This window comes from Pholis gunnellus (assembly GCF_910591455.1).
Source record: "Pholis gunnellus genome assembly, chromosome: 6".
Lineage (NCBI taxonomy): Eukaryota > Metazoa > Chordata > Actinopteri > Perciformes > Pholidae > Pholis > Pholis gunnellus.
This window is the reverse complement of record NC_136532.1, coordinates 25,029,675-25,051,815: the sequence shown is the minus strand read 5'-3', so window position 1 is coordinate 25,051,815 and position 22,141 is coordinate 25,029,675. Positions and strand designations below refer to the sequence as shown.

Here is a 22,141-nt window from a genome sequence, read left to right as displayed (position 1 = left end):
TTTGTAAGACGCCATGCTGCGAACGCCACCTCCACCTCCACCGCTTTGCCGCTGCCAATATTTCAAACGTGCATCGAGCCGGCTGTTGCGACGACGTATCTTTTATTCATGGCGGCCTCCTCTTTACTGGATGCTGCGGACCGGAGAACGCGTCCCAGAGATGAGTCTGGAAAGCTGTTCTATATTGTCACGGCTTAACCTACAGCTTGAAAACTGTGTCGCTAATTAATCACCTCTTCCCCGTTCATGTGACGGTGTTGTGTGTTTCTTTGCAACAGATGTGATGGATTCAATTAAAAAGCAGGACAGCTTAACGAACACACAGGCCTGCATTCACACGCTCACACAATGACACATTGTACCACATGTAAATGAGCTTATTAGTAAAAGCAAAAACAGGTTTTCAAGGCCATTTCATATTCTTATGGATAATGTAGTGATAAAAGCAGTTTGGTTCCCTTCTTAAAGGGCCAGCGTGTTGTGTTTAGATGGATCCAGTAGCAGAAATATGATATTAATAACTAAATGCTAAGGAAAGGTGCTCCACTGCTTCCTTTATTAGCTCCTTTAGCATAGGAAACACTGGATGCACCATTCAGCCGTCCAAAACAGGAATCATGTTTCCACTCTTATCAAACAGAGAAAAGCAGCAAAACAGCAAATCACAACCTGCAATTTGTTCTTGATAAATTGTTTTTGACTCTCTTTTTTTCTTGACGATTATCTGCCCAGCCCTACAATTAACTACTCACATTTCTCCACTAATAAGTTCAGCACTGATGTAATGTTCATATTCTGCAATTAATGAATGTAACAGGAGCAGAATGAGCTCTTCTCTCAAACGTTTGCTGTGTGTGTGTGTGTGGTTCTACTGGTCCAGGTGCGCTGGGGCGAGAAGGGCTCTACGGAGGAGGGGGCCCGGCTGGAGAAAGCCAAGAACGCCGTGGTGTCCCTACCGGAGGACTGTGAGGAGCCCATGATCAGACGTCCCACCCCCAAGCCCGCCCCCACCTACCATCAGACCCAGAACAAGTGGTACACCCCCATCAAGGTGAGCCACGTTTGTTTTGTCCTTGTCAGTTCTCTTTAATGAAGAATGTCTTTTAATTTATTATGTTACTAAATGATGCTCTTTAAAGCTTTTAACAGACTCTGTAACGTTTCTACACAGTCCTGCTCACGAGTAGAATAGTTTCATTTCATTTAACTTTCATTTTCGATGGGAGACACGGAAAGCTCTTTTTTTCATCTAAAGGTTTTTTAGGTTTTTAGTTTTTTTAATAATATTTCATTTGTTCAATTTCATTTGTTTTATTTTTTGGATTTGTTTTAAAAAAGAGTTGCATTTCTTTTACAATTTCTTTTACAAAAATTGGAAAACAGTTTCCATGTAAACAGATTGAAGTTCAGTTGAATCTTCACAGATGTTCTTGTTGAATGCGCGTCGGTCGCAGCAGAGTCATTCATGGAGCACAGCGTTTCATTTCTTTCACAGGATCTGGTTGGTTCAAACGGTTTATTTTGGGCCATATTTTAAATGAGGCATGTAGAATAAAGTGTTGTTGACGAAATATAACAATTGCAGAGCTTTGATTTGGCTGCTTTTTCTGACGGCGGTGTTCATCACACATGATGTGTTCAAGGATCGTCGTAAAGTTGGAAATCCGATGGTAATGTCTGTTTCTTCTGGAAATGATAAACGGTGTATTGTTGGTGACTTTTCTAAGAAAAAAAGCAACCAAAAGTTAGTAAGTGGTCCTTCCAGCTTTTATTATTTAGTTACAAAGGTTAAAAATGACCTTAAGTCGTCAAAGTTTCACGTTCTAACTTTGCTGAACTGAAATCCTCTTGTTTGGTTCCCGTCAGGGTCGTCTTGACGCTGTGTGGGCTCTGCTGGGGCGGCAGTACGACCGGGTTTCCCTCATGAGACCCTCAGACGCAGACCAGGTAAGTCACAAAAAGAAGTGGAACGATTTATCTGCAGGGAGGCCTGAAACACAAGCCACACAAACTATGCAGAGGCACGCAGGATTGAATAAACAGGGACGTGTGTGTGTGTGTGTGTGTGTGTGCGTGTGTGTGTGTGTGTGTGTGTTTTACTGTAGTGTGTGTGGGATCTGCAGCCTGAAGGGAGCGAGTCAAAGTCTCATCAGGGCAGCTTGTTGCATTCACGGACATAAAGAAGACATTTCAGCGTTCTTGTTTTGGAACTATTTATCGTTGTTGTAACTCTTCTATAAAAGCCCTCGTCCTCAGTATGATGGTATTTATTTTTAATCCTTCCAAATCTTTTGAGTCACCCACAGTTACAGTTCAGAGCTGGTTATTTTATTGCAGTGTTGAGTTACAGCTGTGGAGGTTACAGTGATCTGTCAGCGGAGGAAGCTGCTGGCTGCAGTTTAGCATCGTGTCGTCTTGTTACCTAACTGGGCCGATGTGAGCGGCTCGCTGAGGGACGACTTCATACGGTCAAACCGTGACTTTCCTCAACCTCCGTCAGAGGAGAGGAAGAATATCGGCTGCACTGAAACCCGACACCACGCCGTAAACCAGATGTTTTGATATGTCGTGAGCTTTCTAATGCAGCGGTTTATCCAACAAACCACAGGTTTTATTTCTTGAGGCCCAGAAACAGATTGTCTTTGGCCTCCTCTTCTTCCAACCATTGCACGGTGATATAATGTGAAGTATTGCTGAAGCTGTGCAGGAAATAGTGAGTCATCTGAACACGCATTTAGTTTGTGTGGTGGTCCCTTCTGATCGTCTTCCACTCAGCAGAGCTCTGAGAACAGGAGCCAGAAGAGTTTTCTTTAGTGTCGGACTGCAAATGAACCGGTGGGCCAGCTTGTGAGCCTGCCAGTCACTGCTCAGGGAGTTTGGGTGCTCTTTAGGATAACAGAATACCAGAAGGAGGCATCATAAAAAATAAACATCGTCATCTCTTGACCTGTCATTTATAGTTAAAAAGATGCTCAGATATCACGGTAAACACAGATTTGGTTGTAATAGTAACTTTTTATCGACATTAATGTATTTACCTAGTTGTACATTTTTAATTCAACATTAACTGATGACTTTTACATCCGATTTAAATCCGTCTCGATCAAAGTGAAGATGGAAACTTGGCGTCAGTAATCAAACCGAGACGACTGACGCAGATCTGTAGTTCCTCTGTCCAAACGTTCTTTATGAATCAGATCCGTCCGATGACGTGTCGTCGCCTCATGAGACTGATTCTTGTGTCGTGGCTGAAGGCTTTTCACACAGTTTCCATCTTCTCATGATGTCATACACCTGATATTAGACTCTCGTTGGTCACGGTTCACTGCTCTCGCTCCTTGGAACCAGTTTCTCACTGGACTTTTTATTTAATGGATTTACAACATTCGTGTCCCACTGTTCCAACGTTCTGTTAAGTTACTGACATTTTCCCGCCTCCTGTTGCATCCTCCGTTCTTTACACCCTTTTACGGCCAATGTCATCAAAAAATAAGCATTGTGTGGCCCCAGCTAGAGTTATCGAGTATTAAACATTGATTTAAAACTGTTAGCAGCATCAGAATGTCTGGTTGTTTCACGCTCGGTTGTCAGAATCAATATTACAACAGCAGGTTACAGAATTTAACCGTTTTACACGTGACCGTGTTATCTCGTGAATCTCGTCACGTAAATGTTGTTTATGATAATAATCACAGATGAGTTTGTATTTAGAACCGATTGAAGGCTCTTACGAGGACGTGTACGTGCTCTGTTGGTGTTTTCAACAGCTGGCCTCACGCATACGGCTGAGAGTCACCAGTTAACACGGTCGCTGGTTAAACCGAAACACCGGCGCCGTCGACGGCTGCAAGCTATTAAATGTGTCGACTACCGCTGGACTGTTCGTAGCGTCCATTTTAAAAGTGAGTACAGTACATCCACACTGATACGCTTGTTCCTTGACAGTTTCTGTGTGGACTTTACGGTAGTTAGATAAATAAGCACCAATAAGAAACGGAAAGTCTTCTGTTTTGTGTCCATCGTCCTCCTCAAAGCCTCAAACGTCCGCTCCGTACGGCTGATAACGCCGCTCGCTAATCGCTCCAGTAACAGCTGCTTCCTCCGCATGTCGGCAGTAGTAGAATTATAAAATGCAGAATTTAACTGCACAACAGCTGCTGTTAAAGACCACGAGGTCGGCAACCTCTGTGATCAGCTGTCCGTGTTAAATGAACCCCGTAGTCGATCGGTGGTCACGTGATCGGGGCGTGACGAACCGGGCAGGGACACGTCGGGACTTCTAAGAAGTAGAAGTAGTGAACGCGGTGTCTGCGTCATCTTATAATGACAGAAAGTAATAGTGTGGACACGGTGTTTGACGTTCTGAACATGAACACTGATCCTGATGTGATGTGTGGCTCGTAATGTCTCTGCGGTGGAACGTTACTCCACCAGATACATGTTAATATCTAAATACTGCTCCACTAGCTGATGATTTCTACGCACACCGATCTGGAGAGTCACTTTGGTTTGGTTACCTTCACCATCTTTGGTGGTTAACGTTCTTTCATAGCTTGACAGGCTGTTGCACTCCGTTCCTACTTCCGTTGCCAGAATGCGTGAGCACACCTTCGTACGTCATCATTCTTCACGAACCGTTGACGTTGAGTCGGTAACTTCCACACCGGGTCGGGACGAGGCACGCGTGCGGTGTTGAACTGAGCAGCTAAACTTGGACTTGATCAAAGCGAGAGAGGAGTCTGAGCGGTCCGGTGGGAGGTTAGGTGTAGATGTCAGAGCGGGCAGCGGCGACGCGGAGAAGGGAGAGTAGAGTAGAGGGAGCGAGGGAGGAAGGGAGGGAGGGCAGCGGTCTTTGATGGCGGACAGGAAACCTCCAGGGTCATGAATTTTTCAGCGAGCCGCATCCGAGGGGTTACAAGGACTCGTACAGGTGTAAGGAAGCAGGTTGTCACAGACATCTGTTCAGCACGGGGACCCGGGTGTCCATGCTACCCCCCCCCCCACACACACACACACCCCAGCCCTCCCCCTTCTCCTTGCCAAGCAACCATCCTCACCCCTCTTCCCTCCCTCAGTGCTGCTGCCCGGAGCCAGACTGCTGGATTGTCAGCAGATGCAGAAGAGAGACAATTTCTTTTTCTTTTTTTTTTCTGGTCTCACATTTTAGCGCCCGAGGGCCTCCAACACCAAAGGTAGAGCGGGGGTGGACACAGCTGCAGTGCCGAACTCGCCCCCAGGCACAAATAAAGAGATCTAATGCGGTTTGACTGTGTTGTCGGTGAGACCGGGGGAGCCAGGGAGGCACTTCAGAGCCGACTTCGCACGGCAACATCTGCCGCCAAGTTTTGCCGGGGATCGACTGGGGACAGCAGGTAGAGGAAGGTGGCAGAGAGGGAGGGAGGGAGGGAGGGAGGGAGGGGGAGAGAGAGAGAGGTTGGCCTTATTCTGGTGCTCAATCAGGCTCTTTTTTTTTGAAGCGGCGTTGTGCATGCATGAGCGTTTTGTATCTCTCCCCACCTTCATACTCAAGGTATTGTTTTCTAAAAGCAGCTGTCCAAACAAGGTGTGCGATGCATGATGCACCCGCATACATTAAGCCCTCCTACAGAAGGAGACAGAATAGCGGGCGAAGCCAAAAAGAAAAGCCGGCGTCTTCGTGGGTCCGTGTGGGTTTCCATTTGTTCCTCTTGGCTCTCATCTGTTCCTCACCGGGGAGCCGTGTGGGCTGAGAACGCTGCTGCGTGTGGAGGTTAATACTATTATCTGACGGACCTTCATGTGTTTGGGAGAGTTTCTAAAAGGCTTTTTGTTTCCATGTGGGGGGGCTGTTCCTTGGTGTATCTTTAAAGCACTAATGAGGTGATAGTTTCTGATCCTTCGGGGTTAAAAGAAGCATCTTGGATGATGCTCAAGATCTCAAAACGGCGTCTTCGTACGACCTCTGCAGGCGTTCGACCGCTCCTCACGTCCCGGTCGCTCTCGGTCACTTGTTTTTTAGATTAGAGTCAATAGACTTATTTCAAATATGTAATAAATGATAAGAAAACATGATAAGAATACGCAATAAAATGAACAATAAGCATTTACGTCCACGTATAAACTAAATACATGAATACATTTTGAGAAAAAGGAAAGTAGGCAGAAGTAAAAGTCTTGAATAAACACTCGCTCATTGTGCTGCAACTACATTGTTTTTAGATGAAATGTTGCTCTTAAGGTGATGACCTCCTCTCTGTCTGGGAACATGCTTTTTTCATGTTGCCAGGAAGTAAATAGTTTCTTGCTTTGTGCGTTATTTATGCAGTCTTAAATGCAGATAAACATGTGACATCATGGTATTTGTTAGAGTCAACTAACTGGAAAAAATGTTTGACATTCATGGAGAGCATATTTACATGTTCATAATCCTCTCGTGTAAACTCACGAGTGAGCGCAGCAGCACAAAGAATGTAAATCCTACAACCAGCAGGAGAGATTTAAAGCTGCAGCACTCTTAATATTATTATTATTATTATATAGAGCTGGAATAATGCAGTGGATTTATTGATTAGTGGATCAATTGAAAAATGTATTTTTATACTTGATAATCTTTAGAGTCGTTCTTGTTTGCAGCTTCACAAATGTGAGGAGTCGCTCAAAACAAGAACTCAATCAACAACGACAATAATCCACTTACACACTGACACACTCGGGGCATTTCTGTTTTTGTACGAATAATTTGAACATTAGTATTTTTTTGAACTATTGTTTTTGTTATGACTACGACTCACAAAGAACTTAAATATTAATACGGACGGAGATTTCTCTGAGCTAATTCAAAACGTGCACTATAGTGAACAACGACACAGAGGCTCCGTCGTCTGAACCAAGAAATCAAACTTTATTACTCCGTTCATTCTTACCTTTCACAATAAAAGCTCTGCACCGATTCATTGCGTAACTGTTTTACCAGAAGGAACTCAAATTCTCTCGGAGCTTTTCCCTTAAAGGAGACTCAATAAATGATCTTACAGTAGCTTAAAGGCGACGCAACAGTTAACCTCACACAGGCTGACGATAGGATCCCGGTAGTTTGTCCTCTGCCTGTGTGAATCTATTCAAAACGACATCGCTGCCCGTATGAATACGTCTGATGCAAAATATTTGCAGGCGAGTATTCCGCATTTTCTTGACCTTTTTTATTCTTCACCTTGTTGTGAAAAGGCCTTTACTCTAACATTAGAGCCGACAAAGTATTACCCCGTCAATACAAGTATTATATAAGTTGTAGAACAGGAAGTGAGAGGTGGGGAATGACGGGAAGAACTTAATGTTTTTAAAGCCAGAGTTAGGGAAGCAGGAGGAAATCTACGAGCCTCTAACAACCTGTACAAGAAGAACACGTGAAGTAAAAGAGCTCCCCACCTCTCCGTGTCTCTCCTTCCTCCTCCTCTTCCTCCTCAGCTGGTTTTCTTCTTCCCTTCACCCGGCCATGTGCTCGGTGACCCCTTTGAGGCCGCGACGGCGTCTTAATTTAACAGCCGTCGGTCACGTCGTCGACGGTGCTGTGGGAGCGTTTAATGAAGTGACTGTGAGCGGAGGGACTCTGGAGGACTCCCGTCGGATGGAGGAAGGGAGGAGAGAGAGAGGAAGGGTGGATGTTAAAGAGGGGAAAAAGACAAGGCCGGCATAAGCCGAGGGTAGAGGTGACAGTCTGCTTTGCTGGCACGCCGCGGCCGAGCCGTCCTTGGAGGTCACAGCGATACATGCTTTGGGTCTCTTCTCTCCTCAGCAGCTCAGGGCTCAATTAGGATGCTGCGAGGTGATCGTTTACACTGAAGTAGAGCCAAAAGAAACACGAAGCATATATTTGCGTTTCCAGTTTAAATATTTGACTGGTATGAAGGTGCTTGCGTGTAGCTTTTTGACATCAGTAATTACCACATACGTTTTGAGTAATAAACTCCTATATGTTAAATATCTACAGGAGGATTCACGAAACAAAACGTTGCTTTCATGGGTTTCTCTACACGAGGAGATTTCTGCAACATCAGACCGTTTTGAAATTCTTCTTCCTGTGATGTGTTCAAGTACAATCAGACAACTTAGATTTCAGAGTCATCCGCCGAACATTTACAGTGTCCACTACGGCCGTGATAGTCGATTATCATCGGTCTTTTTGGTTTACATTTCAGCAGCTTTTTATGGGAGCTAATCGGAAAAAGTTTGATGTTCCAACATCTGTGTGAACACCAACCAGCAGCAAAACGGTTTAAAGCAAACATGACAAATCAAAAATGTAATTAAAAACTGACGGAGGCAGCGGTAGACCACAAACTCCGGTGTTCTGGTAAAATCACCGTTTTTGTCAAAGAAGTCTGGTTGCGTGGAAGAGAGCATCGATAACGTCTTCAGTGCTGGTACTCCGGCCTGCAGACCGCCATTTACTGGATGAGAACCTCATGCAACTCCTCTTCAGATACATCCAGACTATCCCTTTAACTAAAATCAGTGACAAAAGTTAAAGATAGGAGGTTAGTACGAAATGGAAGGTATGCTTTTGAAGATCATACGTAGTAATGTAAAGTACACAATCTGTAGTAATTGTTTCAATGAATGCACTGAATAGTTACTTGGAACACGATGAACATCGTGTCATCTGCCATGTAGTGACAGAATCACACAAAGAACTACAGAAGCCATGTAAAATACTAAAAAAAGATGATATGAACTCCTCAATTTCTGGGTTGTATGAAGGCAACATGTCGTCGCCATTTGAAGAGCAAAGTGTCGCTGGTCTGTACACATACTGCACAAACATAAGGGATGACTAATATCACCAGAAGTAAACTAGTTAAACCCGACTTAAACATTGGACCACAGCCACGCTATAGGATCAGCAGTAAACTGGCTGCACTGGTGTGTCGGTGTGAGCAGGCTGGTCACATGGAAACCGTCCAAGAGAGGAAATGGCTGCTGCTTATTGAGATACACAATGACCCATTTAGATGGTACGAGAGGGGAAGTAGCTGTGATGGAATCTTAAAGTTGCGTTCTATGAGATTTTGAACATCAATACAGCAGCAACCAGCTATTTGCTATGTAGTTTAGTATTGGCATCCTGAGCAGAGAACTCAGTCGCTCATTCTTCTGTTTGTGTTATAATCCGAGCTTCTCTCGTCTTTGTTCTGGTGGTATAGAGCCGGCCTTGTGTGCATGTTAGTGCATGTCAGTCCTCTTCCTTTTCAAACTGTTTGCTCTTCATTGAATAGAGAGTGACCTCCCTCACGGCATTGTACAAGTGCAGTTTGAAGCATTCAGCTGAAGGTTCTTTAAAAGAAATGTACTGGACGTCTTAAGGGTGCTTTCACGAGCTAACATTTAGTTCATTTTAATCACGCTGGCGCGATTGTAAACGCAGTAATCGTACTCTGGTGCAGACCGAAAACAACCGGTTCAAGCGAAAACCCTTTAGAGGATCGATAGCAGTGAGAACATCGTCTAACCCTGTTAGGACAGTGAACCAAAACGCAGGGGATTACGGGCGGCCTAAATGGGCATTTGTTGAGATTTACACAGGTGGCAACGTTCGGTTCTGCCGAGTGAAGCCAATGTGGAAGTGTCTTAAAGCTGCATTCTCTCTAATGTCCACCAGGGGGCGACTCCTCTGATTGTATAGAAGTCTATGAGAAAATGACTCTACTTCTCTCTTGATTTATTACCTCAGTAAACATTGTAAACATGAGTTTATGGTCTCAATCTCTAGTTTCAAGTCTTCTTCAATACAGCATGATGTTCATTTAGTAAATGATGGTCCATTTAGAGTCAAACAGACCATAAAGCAGGGGATGCTTTAGGGCGGGGCTACACAGTGATTGACAGGTCTCTACCAGAGACGTATACGGCGTCTCTACGTCACTCCTCCACATTCTAAATATGGTAACTTCCTGTTCATCGGTTGAAAAAAACAACATGGCGACGGCCGTAATCCAAGATGGCGACGGCAAAATCAATGTTTTAAGTAGCTAGCGTTAGCAGGGTAGCTAGCAAGCTAATGATTACGTCACATGGATTTAGGTTGACGGATCGAAAAGAAATGGCTCCTCACCGAGCAAACACGTTACTAATGCCACTAAAATACTGAGCACAACGTGCATCACCCGCTTGTTCGCCTGGTGTACGTACCGCGTCGCAAGTTTTGGTTGTGAAGCGTCGACATCTAGCGGTTCTAAATGTGGTGTATAGACGGTGGGAGTGGATGAACATGTGCACTGTGCTCAGCAGTGAGATCCATTCAGCAGACTGTTTATTCAGTCTCATACATAAAGGATGTATTTAGCAGCTTCTTTCTTTGCATCTTTTGTCACTTGATCTGAGTATGTAAAGCGGGGCAAACATTTGCTCGGTATTGTAAAAAAAAACAACAACCAAACAGATGCACACAGACTCATCCTTTCACGCTTCCCCGTTTGTTGCTTTTATCTCGTCGCATCACAATGCCACGCTGAATATGGTGAGAACATCTTTCTTGAAACTAATAAAAGCCGTCAAAACTGTATTGTTCGGTGTTAGAATTAAAAAAAAAGAGCCAAAAGATGACACATCTTTGAAGGTTGTCGCTGAAAGAAGGGCCCACGTTTTGCTCTCGCCGCAGCCGTTGAGAGGAATAATTTGGTACCTAAACGTCTGATAAGACAATATGCTACAGTGGCACTAAAGAAAGAGTCGACAGCGGCACTAATGCAGAGTAAACACGCTGCGGGAGGACGTCTGCGTGTTGACATCAGTCAGGGTGTTTACCGTCACACGCATTGATACCTCGCTGGAACAAACGTTAACACTTCATTTCAATATAAAAGGCTTTTAATGGAGAGTAAACAACCCGGCAAACGACGTTAAGTTGAAACGAAGCTCTAGATCAGAGAGCGTGAGATTTGCTAATTAACGGGGGTAATTGGAATTAAACCAGAGCGTCGCTAATAATGAAGCGTTGGGAGAGGAGAGAGTCGACTCTGAAGAAATAAAGCTCAAAATAACAATCAGACGTTACTCATGCTTGACATCTAACCCCCCCCCCCGACCACCGTGGTCACATGTATCTCTCCGTGCTGAAGGGGGGAGGAATTTATTTCATGTTTTTCTTGTTTGCTGCTTCTTTGCGGCTCTACGGATGTGTGTTGTTTGGGTTAATAGCTGACCGCCGCGGTACAAATCTAACAATAAGGGTCTGTCTTTAGCAGAGAGTGATCCTTTTCAGTTAAATATTCAAACATTACGGTTCTTCTATCTCTCCAAACAAATCCCAAACCTGCTAATAACATTCATCAATTCTGGGTATTTAGAACCAATAATATGCTGTAAAACCTTCCACGTTGAGGCATTTTCAGATCACTTCGGTGTAGAAATGTGAAATAAAACAGATTTTCTTTTCAAGAAAAAGAAGAAAATTCCTAAATTGAACCTCTACCCAGGCTACAACAATATGAAAAACTGGTAAATCAGCAACTTTTCATTGCAAATCAGAGTATTTAGTGCTCAAGAAAGCTGTTTAAAGTCGTGTTTATTGTGCATCACAAGTGTTACATTTCCACCATTTGAATAACGATGAAAATCCTCATGAGTGACTTTGAAAAAGCTGTCTGGCTAAAAAAATACCGGAATTATCAATTGTGCTCCTTTTTTCATTCTTATGATTTATGATCACCTCATTGAAGAATGTTTTCACTAAAAACATGTTTCTTTACAGCAATAGGAGGTCAAGAGATTCCGGAATGTTTTTGTGCCATTTCAGGACTTTGAAGCACATTTTAATGTGTAATTATGAAATATAAATTGTGCACTGCAGCAACATTAATTGTCCTAACTCATAACCAGATTATCAACCTTTTTTTATTTAAACCGATGATGCAGCATGAAGTGCAGCGATCTGCTTTATGTTTTTTATTTTTATTTTTTTATACCTTCAACATGAGACTAATATTAATAATAATAACGATTGATGTGCTTGTCTTTCTCGCACCTTTGCCGCTCTTCATACATCGTGTAGCACATAAAGCGGCGGCGGTGCGGTGGTGGTGTGGTGGTGTGGTGGTGGTGTGGTGGTGCGGTGGTGTGGTGGTGCGGCAGCGAGCCCTGGGCCTCATTAGTGCTATCGGTGGACGGCCTTGTTAGCCCGAACAAGTAGCCGGCTGACAGCTCCATTCAGCCGCCGCTCCCCCACAAGAGAAGTGACAGCTTCAACTCCGGACGCAGAGCGCCCACGATTTACGAGCCGCGCCCGGCGCTCTCTTAACCAGATTAGTTCTTTTTACATTAACCGAGGAAAAGTAGGCCAGATGTCTGTATGACTGGTTGTAAATTTGATAATGACCACCATGTTAATCCCCCCCCCCCTCCTCCTCTTCCTCATCCATGCCCCCCCCCCCCCCCTCCCACGGCAAGTCCAGACTGGGACCTGGCTGGTAACAGGATTACCAGCGAGGGGACCCTCTGTGTGCGTGTGCGTGCGTGTGCGTGTGTGTGTGTGTGTGTGTGTGTGTGTGTGTGTGTGTGTGTGTGTGTGTGTGTGTGTGTGTGTGTGTGTGTGTGTGTGTGTGTGTGTGTGTGTGTGTGTGTGTGTGTGTGTGTGTGTGTGTGTGTGTGTGTGTGTGAGACCAGGAAGCTAATTGTTGTTGGTTGGAGGAGTAAAGTGAAAAGTACGCTAATGTGGGAAAAAGAGCTTTAATGAGAAAAAGATCAGTGAGACATCAGGACCGAATCCCCTCCAGTTTCTTCACAACGTCCTCAGAAGTCACGTAAAAAGAAATCATTTAACAGACACAAATTTCAGGATGCATTCAAGTGAATGTAACTTTAAATATGAACACTTCATTGTGGTTATAATTGTTTTTAAAAAGCAGCCGGATCTTTACTAACAAAAGCTCATTGTAACATTTGTCAAACGTGTGTAATTCATTCCTTTATGTATATATATATATATATATATATATATACGTTGAATAATACTTTATTCATAGAAGTATTATTGTGTACTTTTCTATCTTTTTGCTGTGGCAACATTTGTGTTTTTAACACACACACACACACACACACACACACACACACATGTAAGAGTTTGTCAGGTCATTAAATGGAGACAAACAAGACAACACTGTTGTTTTTATTCCTATTTTTATTACAGAATTGGATTTAATGCAACAACAAATTTTCTCAAGCAACATGTCACCCCAATAAAATGAAGAAAAGAAAAAAATCTGTTTGTTGCATATATTTTAATATCCTTCGAGCTTTAATTAGATTTATCCGCATGTGACGACTCTTGACTCTGATCTCCGGCTCACTTTTCTGGATTAGCTCGTTGTTTTTTCTCTTCCTTCTAAATCTCGTTCTGCGGTGAAATCCGCTCTGAACACGGCGAATTACACGCCGCTTCAGAAGTGTTTTGCGATTCTATAGAGTATCTTCTGGTGTTGTTTTGTGGAGCCCCCCCCTTGTTGGAGGCCTCTCCTCTTCCTCTCCATTAGCTGATCGGTGTTGTTGTATCTGGGTGGCCGGGGCTGGTACCTGCACCTCCCCTCTCTGCCCTGATACGATCTGAACTGATGTCCTGCCGGTGCCTTTTTTCCCAGAACCCCTCAGACTGGGCGGGCGGGCGTCGCCGTGTGCCGAGCCTTTTCTTCATCACCTATTAAAATCAAAGCCCCGTCGTTTGCGTGAGGACCGCTGGGAATCTTGGCTTTAATTAAATTACATTATTGTTAACGTCAGCTTTGCCGAGGCCGGCTCTGTCGCGTGCACTTTGCCCTCCTCCTCCTCCTCCTCCTCCTCCTCCTCCTCACCTCCTGACAGGAGGAGGAAGAGGGGGGGGGGGTCACACATACATGCAGTAATGTATTCTAAAGCCCCCCCCCCCCCCCCCCCACCTTCCATCTCCTCCCATCGATTTGAATTTTTAAAAAGATGGAAGCGGGGAGTCCTGTTATGCAGGGAATATGTTCACAGTGAATATTCAATTAGCCCGCTCCTCTTTTGTATACATAAATGTAGCGGCGGCGGCTAATACGTAGTGAAGGGCCCTCGCACGCAGCTCCATGTAATCCGATCCGCTCTCGTATGTTTGATACCAGACGCCATGAATAAACATGTCAACATGTCAGAGAGGCTCGCGCTGAACGCACAACATACAGTCTACTTTTCTCTACTTTCATCCGATAACGCATGAACTTGTCAATAAGTCTCTTTAGTTCTCTTTGTCTCTTCACTCGTCATGCAGGCTCATTATGAATATCATTGTTTTGGTCAGAAAACACCCTCGATGCCCCCCCCCCCCCCCCCCCGCAGAGCCTCTCTCCTCCGTCCTGAATAGAGCAGTGAAGTGTCTCTAATGTGCCTCTATTCACTGATTTTTGCAGGCCTGAGCCCCCTCCTCCTCCTCCTCCTCCTCCTCCTCCTCCTCCTCCTCCTCCTCCTCCTCCTCCTCCTCCTCCTCCTCCTCTTCGCTCTCTGCTGTCGTCCTGTTGCTCCTCTAAAGGATCAAACTCCTACAGGTCACTCTGGTCGACGTGTCTGACTCTCTGTATCACAATACAGTTTGGATACTTTCAGCCCATATTGAGACGTCACTGTGCTGCAAATGAAAACCAAATGAAACAGACAATAATCAAAGTAATGCAATCAGTGCTGCAGGTCTCCACAAGTTATGCACTAAATACACAATATGCAAAATACAAAGAGGTAGGATGATCCCCACAGAGCCATATCCAACATCACCCAGGCCGAGTTCACCCGTACATCATTTTTCTTTAGTGTCTTTAATGATTTTGGAAGTTTTGGAACGGTTAAGTTATAAAATAAGTTGTTTTAGCTGATAGATGTATTAGAGAGGCCGAGTCGTTCTAAAAACACACTTTATTCAAACTCATGAGTCTTCTTTCCAACGATTCTGTGAAAAATGCGTCCTGAATTAATTAAACTTGTTAAACTAATTAAACTAAACTAATTAAACAAACTGTTTTTCTCCACCGGGGGAATCTTCGAATAATGAAGAGTACATTTGCGTGTAACCACGTAAAAAGTGTTCTTCTCTCTGATCATGATGTGATCTTTATGCATCTCGTCTTGTGATCCATTTAGTTGGTAGATAACGGTCTAAACAATAACCACGACCATTACTTATTTATCTGCAGCATTAAATAAGCGCCTTATGCTCCTTTCTCCTTCTTCTTCATGATATTTTGTTAGTTTACGTGATGCCGGTGGAGTCCGACTATGTTATAAGACACGGTGGGAAACACAGCGTCATGTTCTAAGTCACTACTAAGCAATACAGTTTCCAAAGTATCTGAGATCAACTCAAATGTGATGATGTTACAGTTTGGGAATCCTTAAAAGCTTTTCCCTTTAGAGTTACATTTGGTACAAGACACACAATCAGCAGAGAATAAGTTGAATATTGATGCTAGTTTTGAACTGATCTTTATGTCTCTCACTCTTTTGTTCTTCAAAGCGTCGTTTTATGACATTTGTTCGTCTGTAACCTTTACAATCTTTAAACCTTTTGACTTTGAGAAGTCACATTTTAGAGACCTTTTGTTCTTGAGTTCTATTTCTACAGTTGTTGGACTCACGTAACCAGAAATGACTCGTCACGGTTCAGACGAGCAAACAAAAAGACGTTTTTTTGACATCTGTCTCGATGACGCTGAGTTGACATATTTTTCGTGGTTAATTATTTTGTACTTCTTTATTTCCTCCCCCTGAGAGTCCCGTCGGACGGGTTGGTATCGGCCTCCAGTGACCATTTAAGTGAATTAGCGGCGTCCCCGTCAGCGGCTCGGAGAGGGTCACTCCTCGTCCAATTACCGGCTCCACCTCGTTAACTCCTTCAACGCCGGGCCTTTTGTCATTTCTTTTTTTTTTTTTTTTTACATGAGCTTAATTATGCTAATGAACTTCAGCATGCAAATGGACCAAGCTCTTTCATCCTAAACTGTAGGCTCAACAGCTATTTAAAGACGTTTTAGTTCCTGTTTGACACTGATTAATTGTGTGTTAAGTGACCTCAGCTGAGAAGAAAAAGGCCTTTCCAGTTATATGCATGTTGTACAAAAGGAATAAAAAAAAAGCAGCGACTTATTCTCTTCAGATGTCCCGTTAACTCATAGATCTCATCAGGAAACGTCCCCGGTTGATTACCTACTTTAAGACGATTCTTTTTTGTATTACAAGTTTTCTTACACTGCCGACAGCCGTAAATGAATACGTTTTCTCCATGTTCGTAGTAATAACATGTTGTGTAAATCAGGCTATGAATGATATATAAAACACACCTCTCTGTAGAAACCTTCAGAGTACAGAGAGGAAGGAACGTGGAAGGTTTGGTGGATGTAAGAGCTGCTGAAGTGTTGATTTCTGGATCAGAGTCTGAGAAAAAACAGCCTTTAAAGGGACATTTCACTCAAAAATCAAAAGTACATATTGTTCCTCTTACTTGCTATTTAGTTTAGGAGATATTGGCTGTAGAGATGTCTGCCTTCACCTCCAACATAATGGAACTATATGTCTGCAATGCAATGTCTTTTCAAGATGAAAGCAGATTCCTGGAGGAACTATTTTCTCTCAACCACAAAAACACGTCTTTTGCAGAAGGTTAACGGAGGTTTTATTCACTTGGAAAGGATCGGGGTCTTGGTGATGTAAACACATGCTGCTGGAAGCCGGGCGGTCGAATCCTTCCCACATTCTCTCACAGACCGGAGCCCGAGTGTGGCATGAATAAGTGACAGTGTTTCATAATTGATTGAGAGAAAAGATGCAGATGTGACAATCGCTGGCAAGCCGTCCCGGCGGCAAATGGAAAACATTGTTGAAGAGCTTCCAGATGTAGTTGTCGTTCGTGTCCCACCTCGTGAAACGTCCCGTTGTTGCGTTTTTAGGTTTTAAGTGCAGAATTCATCTCGGTGAGACTTTGACTCGCTCGTCTCATTTGTCTCACGTCTTTGAAGAAGACGCCTATTTTACCAATATGTCATTTATCATCATAATAGATGTATCCCGTGGTAATGATGATAGTTTATAAAACAGCTTATTAACCTTAATGACAGTGTGATCTTTTACAATTGATAGGTTGCCTCACCTCCAATTATCCTGAGCGATGGTGATGCAGATTTAATTAATGCTTAAGTGCTGCCACGGCTTCTCTTACTTCACGTCCGTACGGCAGCTCACCGGTGCAGCCGCTCAAAGGGTTTGTTTGTTTGGACCACGGGAGCAGATATTCACCCGTCATTGCTCTTCATGCTCTGGTCAATTCACAACATTTCGGTCCATTTAGCTTCTATAACGCGTCTTATATCAGAGTAGTGGGAAAAGAAGCATTCAAAATACACATTTAGGGGTTTATTTTACTGCCGTGTCTGTGGATTTCATCTAAATTCACCAAAAGATGCCATTAGATAATGCCTCATTTGCATAACATTTCAGAAAAATTGTAATATAAATGTATGAATCTTAAAGTATTTAGTTAAGAGGGAACGTTTCATGGTGATATCTGTGAGTCTATTAGACTCTGATCCGTAGCTCTTACATACACCAAACTCTAAAGCCTGATTTATACAACATGTATTTACTAAAAACATAGCAAAAGTTATTATCTTTTAAATTCTGATTCATGCAATGGTACAAAGAGAGATCCAAAATGGCCTCTGGAAAAACATTTGACTCTAATATGTGAACAAAATGAAACAGCCAGGCTTTATGTTCACATTTCTGTTGTATTTTATAACATAATGCCTCATTTGCATATTCAAATAAACACATCCAGAAAACGTGTACTGCACTAAACTAATATCTTAATGTCTGTTTCACGGTGAGATCCATTAGTTAAACATTGTGGCGTCTCTTTAGATTAGTGGAATGAAAGCAGAGCATCAGTGGTGCTGCTGCTCAGACGGGGTGCAGTGGAAGTGTGGTAACAAAAAGTATCTGTGTTCCCGAGTCGTCTCTTCCTCTTCCTCTTCCTCTTCTTCTTCTTCTCTGCCCGTCTGTCTGTTTATTCGTGTCTGAGCGAATGCCTCCAAAGCGCCCGTTCAATCCCACTGTTTGGAGCACAGATGCACGTTCAGTCCCGCGTTCTCCGCAGTCTTAATAGTGTTAACCCGTCAGCTGTCCCCCAATACCACCAGGACACTCTCCAGTGCTGCTTCTCTTTCACCGCTAAGCCGGATTTTCACTCTTTTCTCGCCGAGCGAGAAGCCAACATGACTTCTTCTTCCAGCTTCCTCCTCCTCCTCCTTTTCTCTCTCTCTCTCTCTCTCTCTCTCTCTCTCTCTCTCTCTCTCTGTCTGTCTCTGTCTGGCTCTGTCTGTCTCTCTTTCTGTCTCTCTGTCTGTCTCTCTCTCTCTGTTTCTCTCTCTCTTTCTGTCTCTCTGTCTCTCTCTCTCTCTCTGTTTCTCTCTCTCTTTCTGTCTCTCTCTCTCTCTCTCTCTCTCTCTCTCTCTCTCTCTCTCTCTCTGACTAAAGGAGCTCCAGATGTGATGCTTTGTTTCTCATTTTAATGTTACTTCTGGTCTTCCAGGCTCTCTGTGCCAGAACAATAATAGTTTCATCGCCCACTTTAACAAAATGAAAGAGCACTTTAAGGGTCCTGAACTGCATTTGAAGCTATTTCTTTTTGTTAATGTTTAGATGTCACAATATATATATATATATATATATATATATATATATATAATATGTTTTATTTAAGACTTTCTTTCTGCATCACAAGATGCTCTTTTAATCACAGCATCCTGAGCTTTATCATTTGTTTTGCGTGATGAAACTTGGCTTCACACAAAACTCTCTCTCGTCTCCTTTTATTGCCCACTGTCACAACTTCCAGTCTCCTCACCCTCCTCCTCTTCCTCTTCCTCCTCCTTCTTCCTCCTCCTCCTCCTCCTCCTCCTCTCCTTTGTCTGCCGCCTTGGCGTCTGACTTTGTCCACGCGTCCCCGTCCCTCTCTGTCCGCTCGCATCGGGGGGAAACGAGCGGGCGCGCGGGACGGCGCTGACACCGCTCCCTAATTAAGACGTAAAACTGCGGGCAGCAGGTTTCTGAAGGTTACACTGTCTGTACCGCAGGAAGTGATAAAGAATGGAGTCGCTGATGACATGTGACGTTTTCACCGGGGATGATGCAAACCGCCGCTAATGAAGCCGGGGCCGTGGAGGAGGAAGCGAAGGGGGACAGGGGGGGCCTCTCTGTGTGTGTGTGTGTGTGTGTGTGTGTGTGTGTGTGTGTGTGTGTGTGTGTGTGTGTGTGTGTGTGTGTGTGTGTGTGTGTGTGTGTGTGTGTGTGTGTGTGTGTGTGTGTGTGTGTGTGCGTGTGCGTGCAGGATTTGCTCCAGAGGCCTTCTGGGATTTCAGGGCAGGATATTTGAGTCAATTAGACAGATCGAGTACGTGAGGGTCGCCGCTCTGCACTGAGACCGATTAAAGTCGGCTTCCTCATCAGCGTGCTGTCGACTGCTCTTATGAGGTTACATCATCCTCACGGCTGACGGTTCATTCATGTTCTACAATATTCATGTTAACAATCGTAGACTTTCAGTGGATTCATGATTCCAAGTGGATTTGTCAAAGAACACCAGAGTGTGTATGTGGAGAGCTTATTTGTATTTGTTGGGATTTTACAAACAGTTTAAAAAGACAATTTTGAAGTAAAAAAACTGTTAAAACCAGGTGACACGCTGTGAGCTTTGTTTTACTCGATCTTCGTGTTTAAGAAAAGGCTTCCATGTTCTCTCAAACTCCTTAACCCCTCTAAATGTAAACTTAATCTTCTCAAGTTTTAAATAAAGCATCATTTCTTTGGGCCTCCTCGTGTGAGACGGTTCAGGAGAACGAGGCGATGCAGAAACGTCCCTCTGGGCCACAAACAGCCTTCATGTCCAAACACTTAATTATCATCTGTGTACATATTGTGACGAACAGTGTATTGAGAAACAGTCTGATTGTGAAGAGAGCTATTAGTGCCACAAAACCTTCTCTTTAGAGACCACTCAAAGACGATCTTCATCTTCTTATAACTCTTGTCTTTTTCTACACAAGCACTGAAACAAGAATCAACACTTGTATACAGAAGACCTGAGAAAACATGGCGACAGCTCACGCTGCATCATGCTTCAATATTTTATTGTATTTAGCTTCCAGCCTTAGAAAACAGTTAGAAAGAGAGTTGCTATCGGCACTGACATGCAGGTGTTGTATTGTCACTTTATATTGATTTTAATATTAATTACCCAGCGCTCTTCATCGGTGTTTTTCTCAATATCACTTGTAAAGATTTGTATCATCCGTCCTGAAGCTCTGCAGGAGTTTCATTACAATAATATCTATAGATCTGATGAGTGATGAGTATCTGGTGTTCAGGCAGAAAGACACACCTGGAAAATCTGTGAATTATCTTTTCCAAGTTGCGTCGGTGTCCCGTCCCATCGCTGCTGTTTGGGGTCCACACATCCGATCGAGGCCTAAACATCTGCCGCCGATGTACGAATCCTTTTTATGCCGTAAAACACGAAAAGCCGAAGCACAAGTCAAGCTGCATCTTTCCAACAGCGAACGCGAACGAGAAAATTGAGCTGAAAAGCGAATGCATAAAACATGACAGCTGGCGTTTTTTGTTTTTTTTCTTCTCCTTCAAACCAAATAATCTTGACACGGCGCATAATAAAGGACGGGAGGATGAGGCGTTGCTGATTAGCATGCATGTCGCCACTAACAGTACAGCTTGACTCCCCGAAAAAAAACTTGGAAACTTGCAAACGAGCCGCTCTCGGGGGGCAGTGAGTGTAACGTCGTATGTGAGGGGAAGAAAACTTCCTCCCGGACTTTGTGCACATTGTCATGAATTACATGGCCGCCAACCTCGCCATTAGGAAAGCAGCAGTTCTATTAGCCTTTTTAATGCTGCGCGCCGGAGAACGGAGCCGCTCCACACAAGTCGAATAATTACACTTAATGCTGAGCGTTTTCAGATGAGGCTCCAGGCAACTGTGAATGTCTGTAGTTTCCCCCAACATATGCAAATAAATTAACATAATCGCAGATCGCACTCTTGATTCGTGCTCATGGCGGCAGCAGAAGTTGAGACGAGTGTTGACCCACTGCAGAGCTGGAAAAACCTGCTTAATTAAACAGTGCAATCAGTGTGACTGCGGGGCTTTAAAGCAGGAAAAGAGCAGCGACGGAAACTCCCTTCTTTCCTGCGTGGAAGTCGACATTCAGAGGTTGTGAGTCGCTGACCAGCTGATTTATCAGACAGATGTTGGCTTTTATAGATGTTTCCGTGTTGGACGATTGTTGGCAGAACAAAAGTTGCGTTGACTCATATTTTTCTCTGGTGTCCAGTCTCTCTACCGGACTCAGATCTAGTAGCTGTGTGATCTAGATAGCTGGACCAGTAGTATTATTATTATTAGTGCCACAAAACCCTCTCCATGGAGCAGGTTCACACATAAATGTGACATTAGAACCACTCAAAGATCTTCATCCCAGTTATTCTTCTTTGTTTTTTCTGCACACACAAAATCTAAACCTCGGATCATTTTGCAGATGCTGTCACGTCCGCAGCTCGCTCCATTCCTTCCTCTGCTCCCCTTAAAACCATGTTGATTCTCTTGAAATGCACTCAAGACAACGTATTTACTCACAATCATCCTGCATAAAATACTTCACGATAGTATTTGTTCCAGTTCTGCTGAACAGCCTCTTCACAAGGTGTTTCATTTTCCTTCTTCACAACGTGAGGTTCGACCGCAGGAAGTAGTGAAGGAGAGGCTTCGTGCAGGCGGACTTGCCAGTTGGATGTCGGCGTACATGCAGTACGGTTTTCTACCCGTCGCCTCTAAGCTGGTTAAATCTCACCCTCAAACACGACCGCCTCCCCCCCCGACAATCCTCACGAGTTCATTGGTGTGAGCGTCTGAGCCCAATGTGAACTGTAGCCCAAATGTGACACACTGGCTCTGGCCATATGCAAGCTTTTCACCCCTCCTCCCCTGCACTGATACTGGTGTTGTGAGTACACGAGTCATGACTGTTGGCCGTGGCCAACACTCTGACTCACATAACCCCCTCACAAAAGATCTGGCCCGAGCTCCTTCAGCCCCGGCCAAGCCAGG

At 44.0% G+C, this 22,141-nt stretch overlaps 1 protein-coding gene across 1 annotated transcript in view; it reads left to right on the top strand.

The window, feature by feature from the left end:
- antxr2a (ANTXR cell adhesion molecule 2a) overlaps positions 1-22,141 on the top strand; it is a 75,729-nt gene that overhangs the window by 36,178 nt on the left and 17,410 nt on the right. Inside the window, exons 15-16 of the mRNA XM_079162103.1 lie at positions 881-1,051; positions 1,867-1,947. Of these exons, the coding sequence (XP_079018229.1) occupies positions 881-1,051; positions 1,867-1,947 (252 nt within the window). The remainder of the gene's footprint in view (positions 1-880; positions 1,052-1,866; positions 1,948-22,141) is intronic.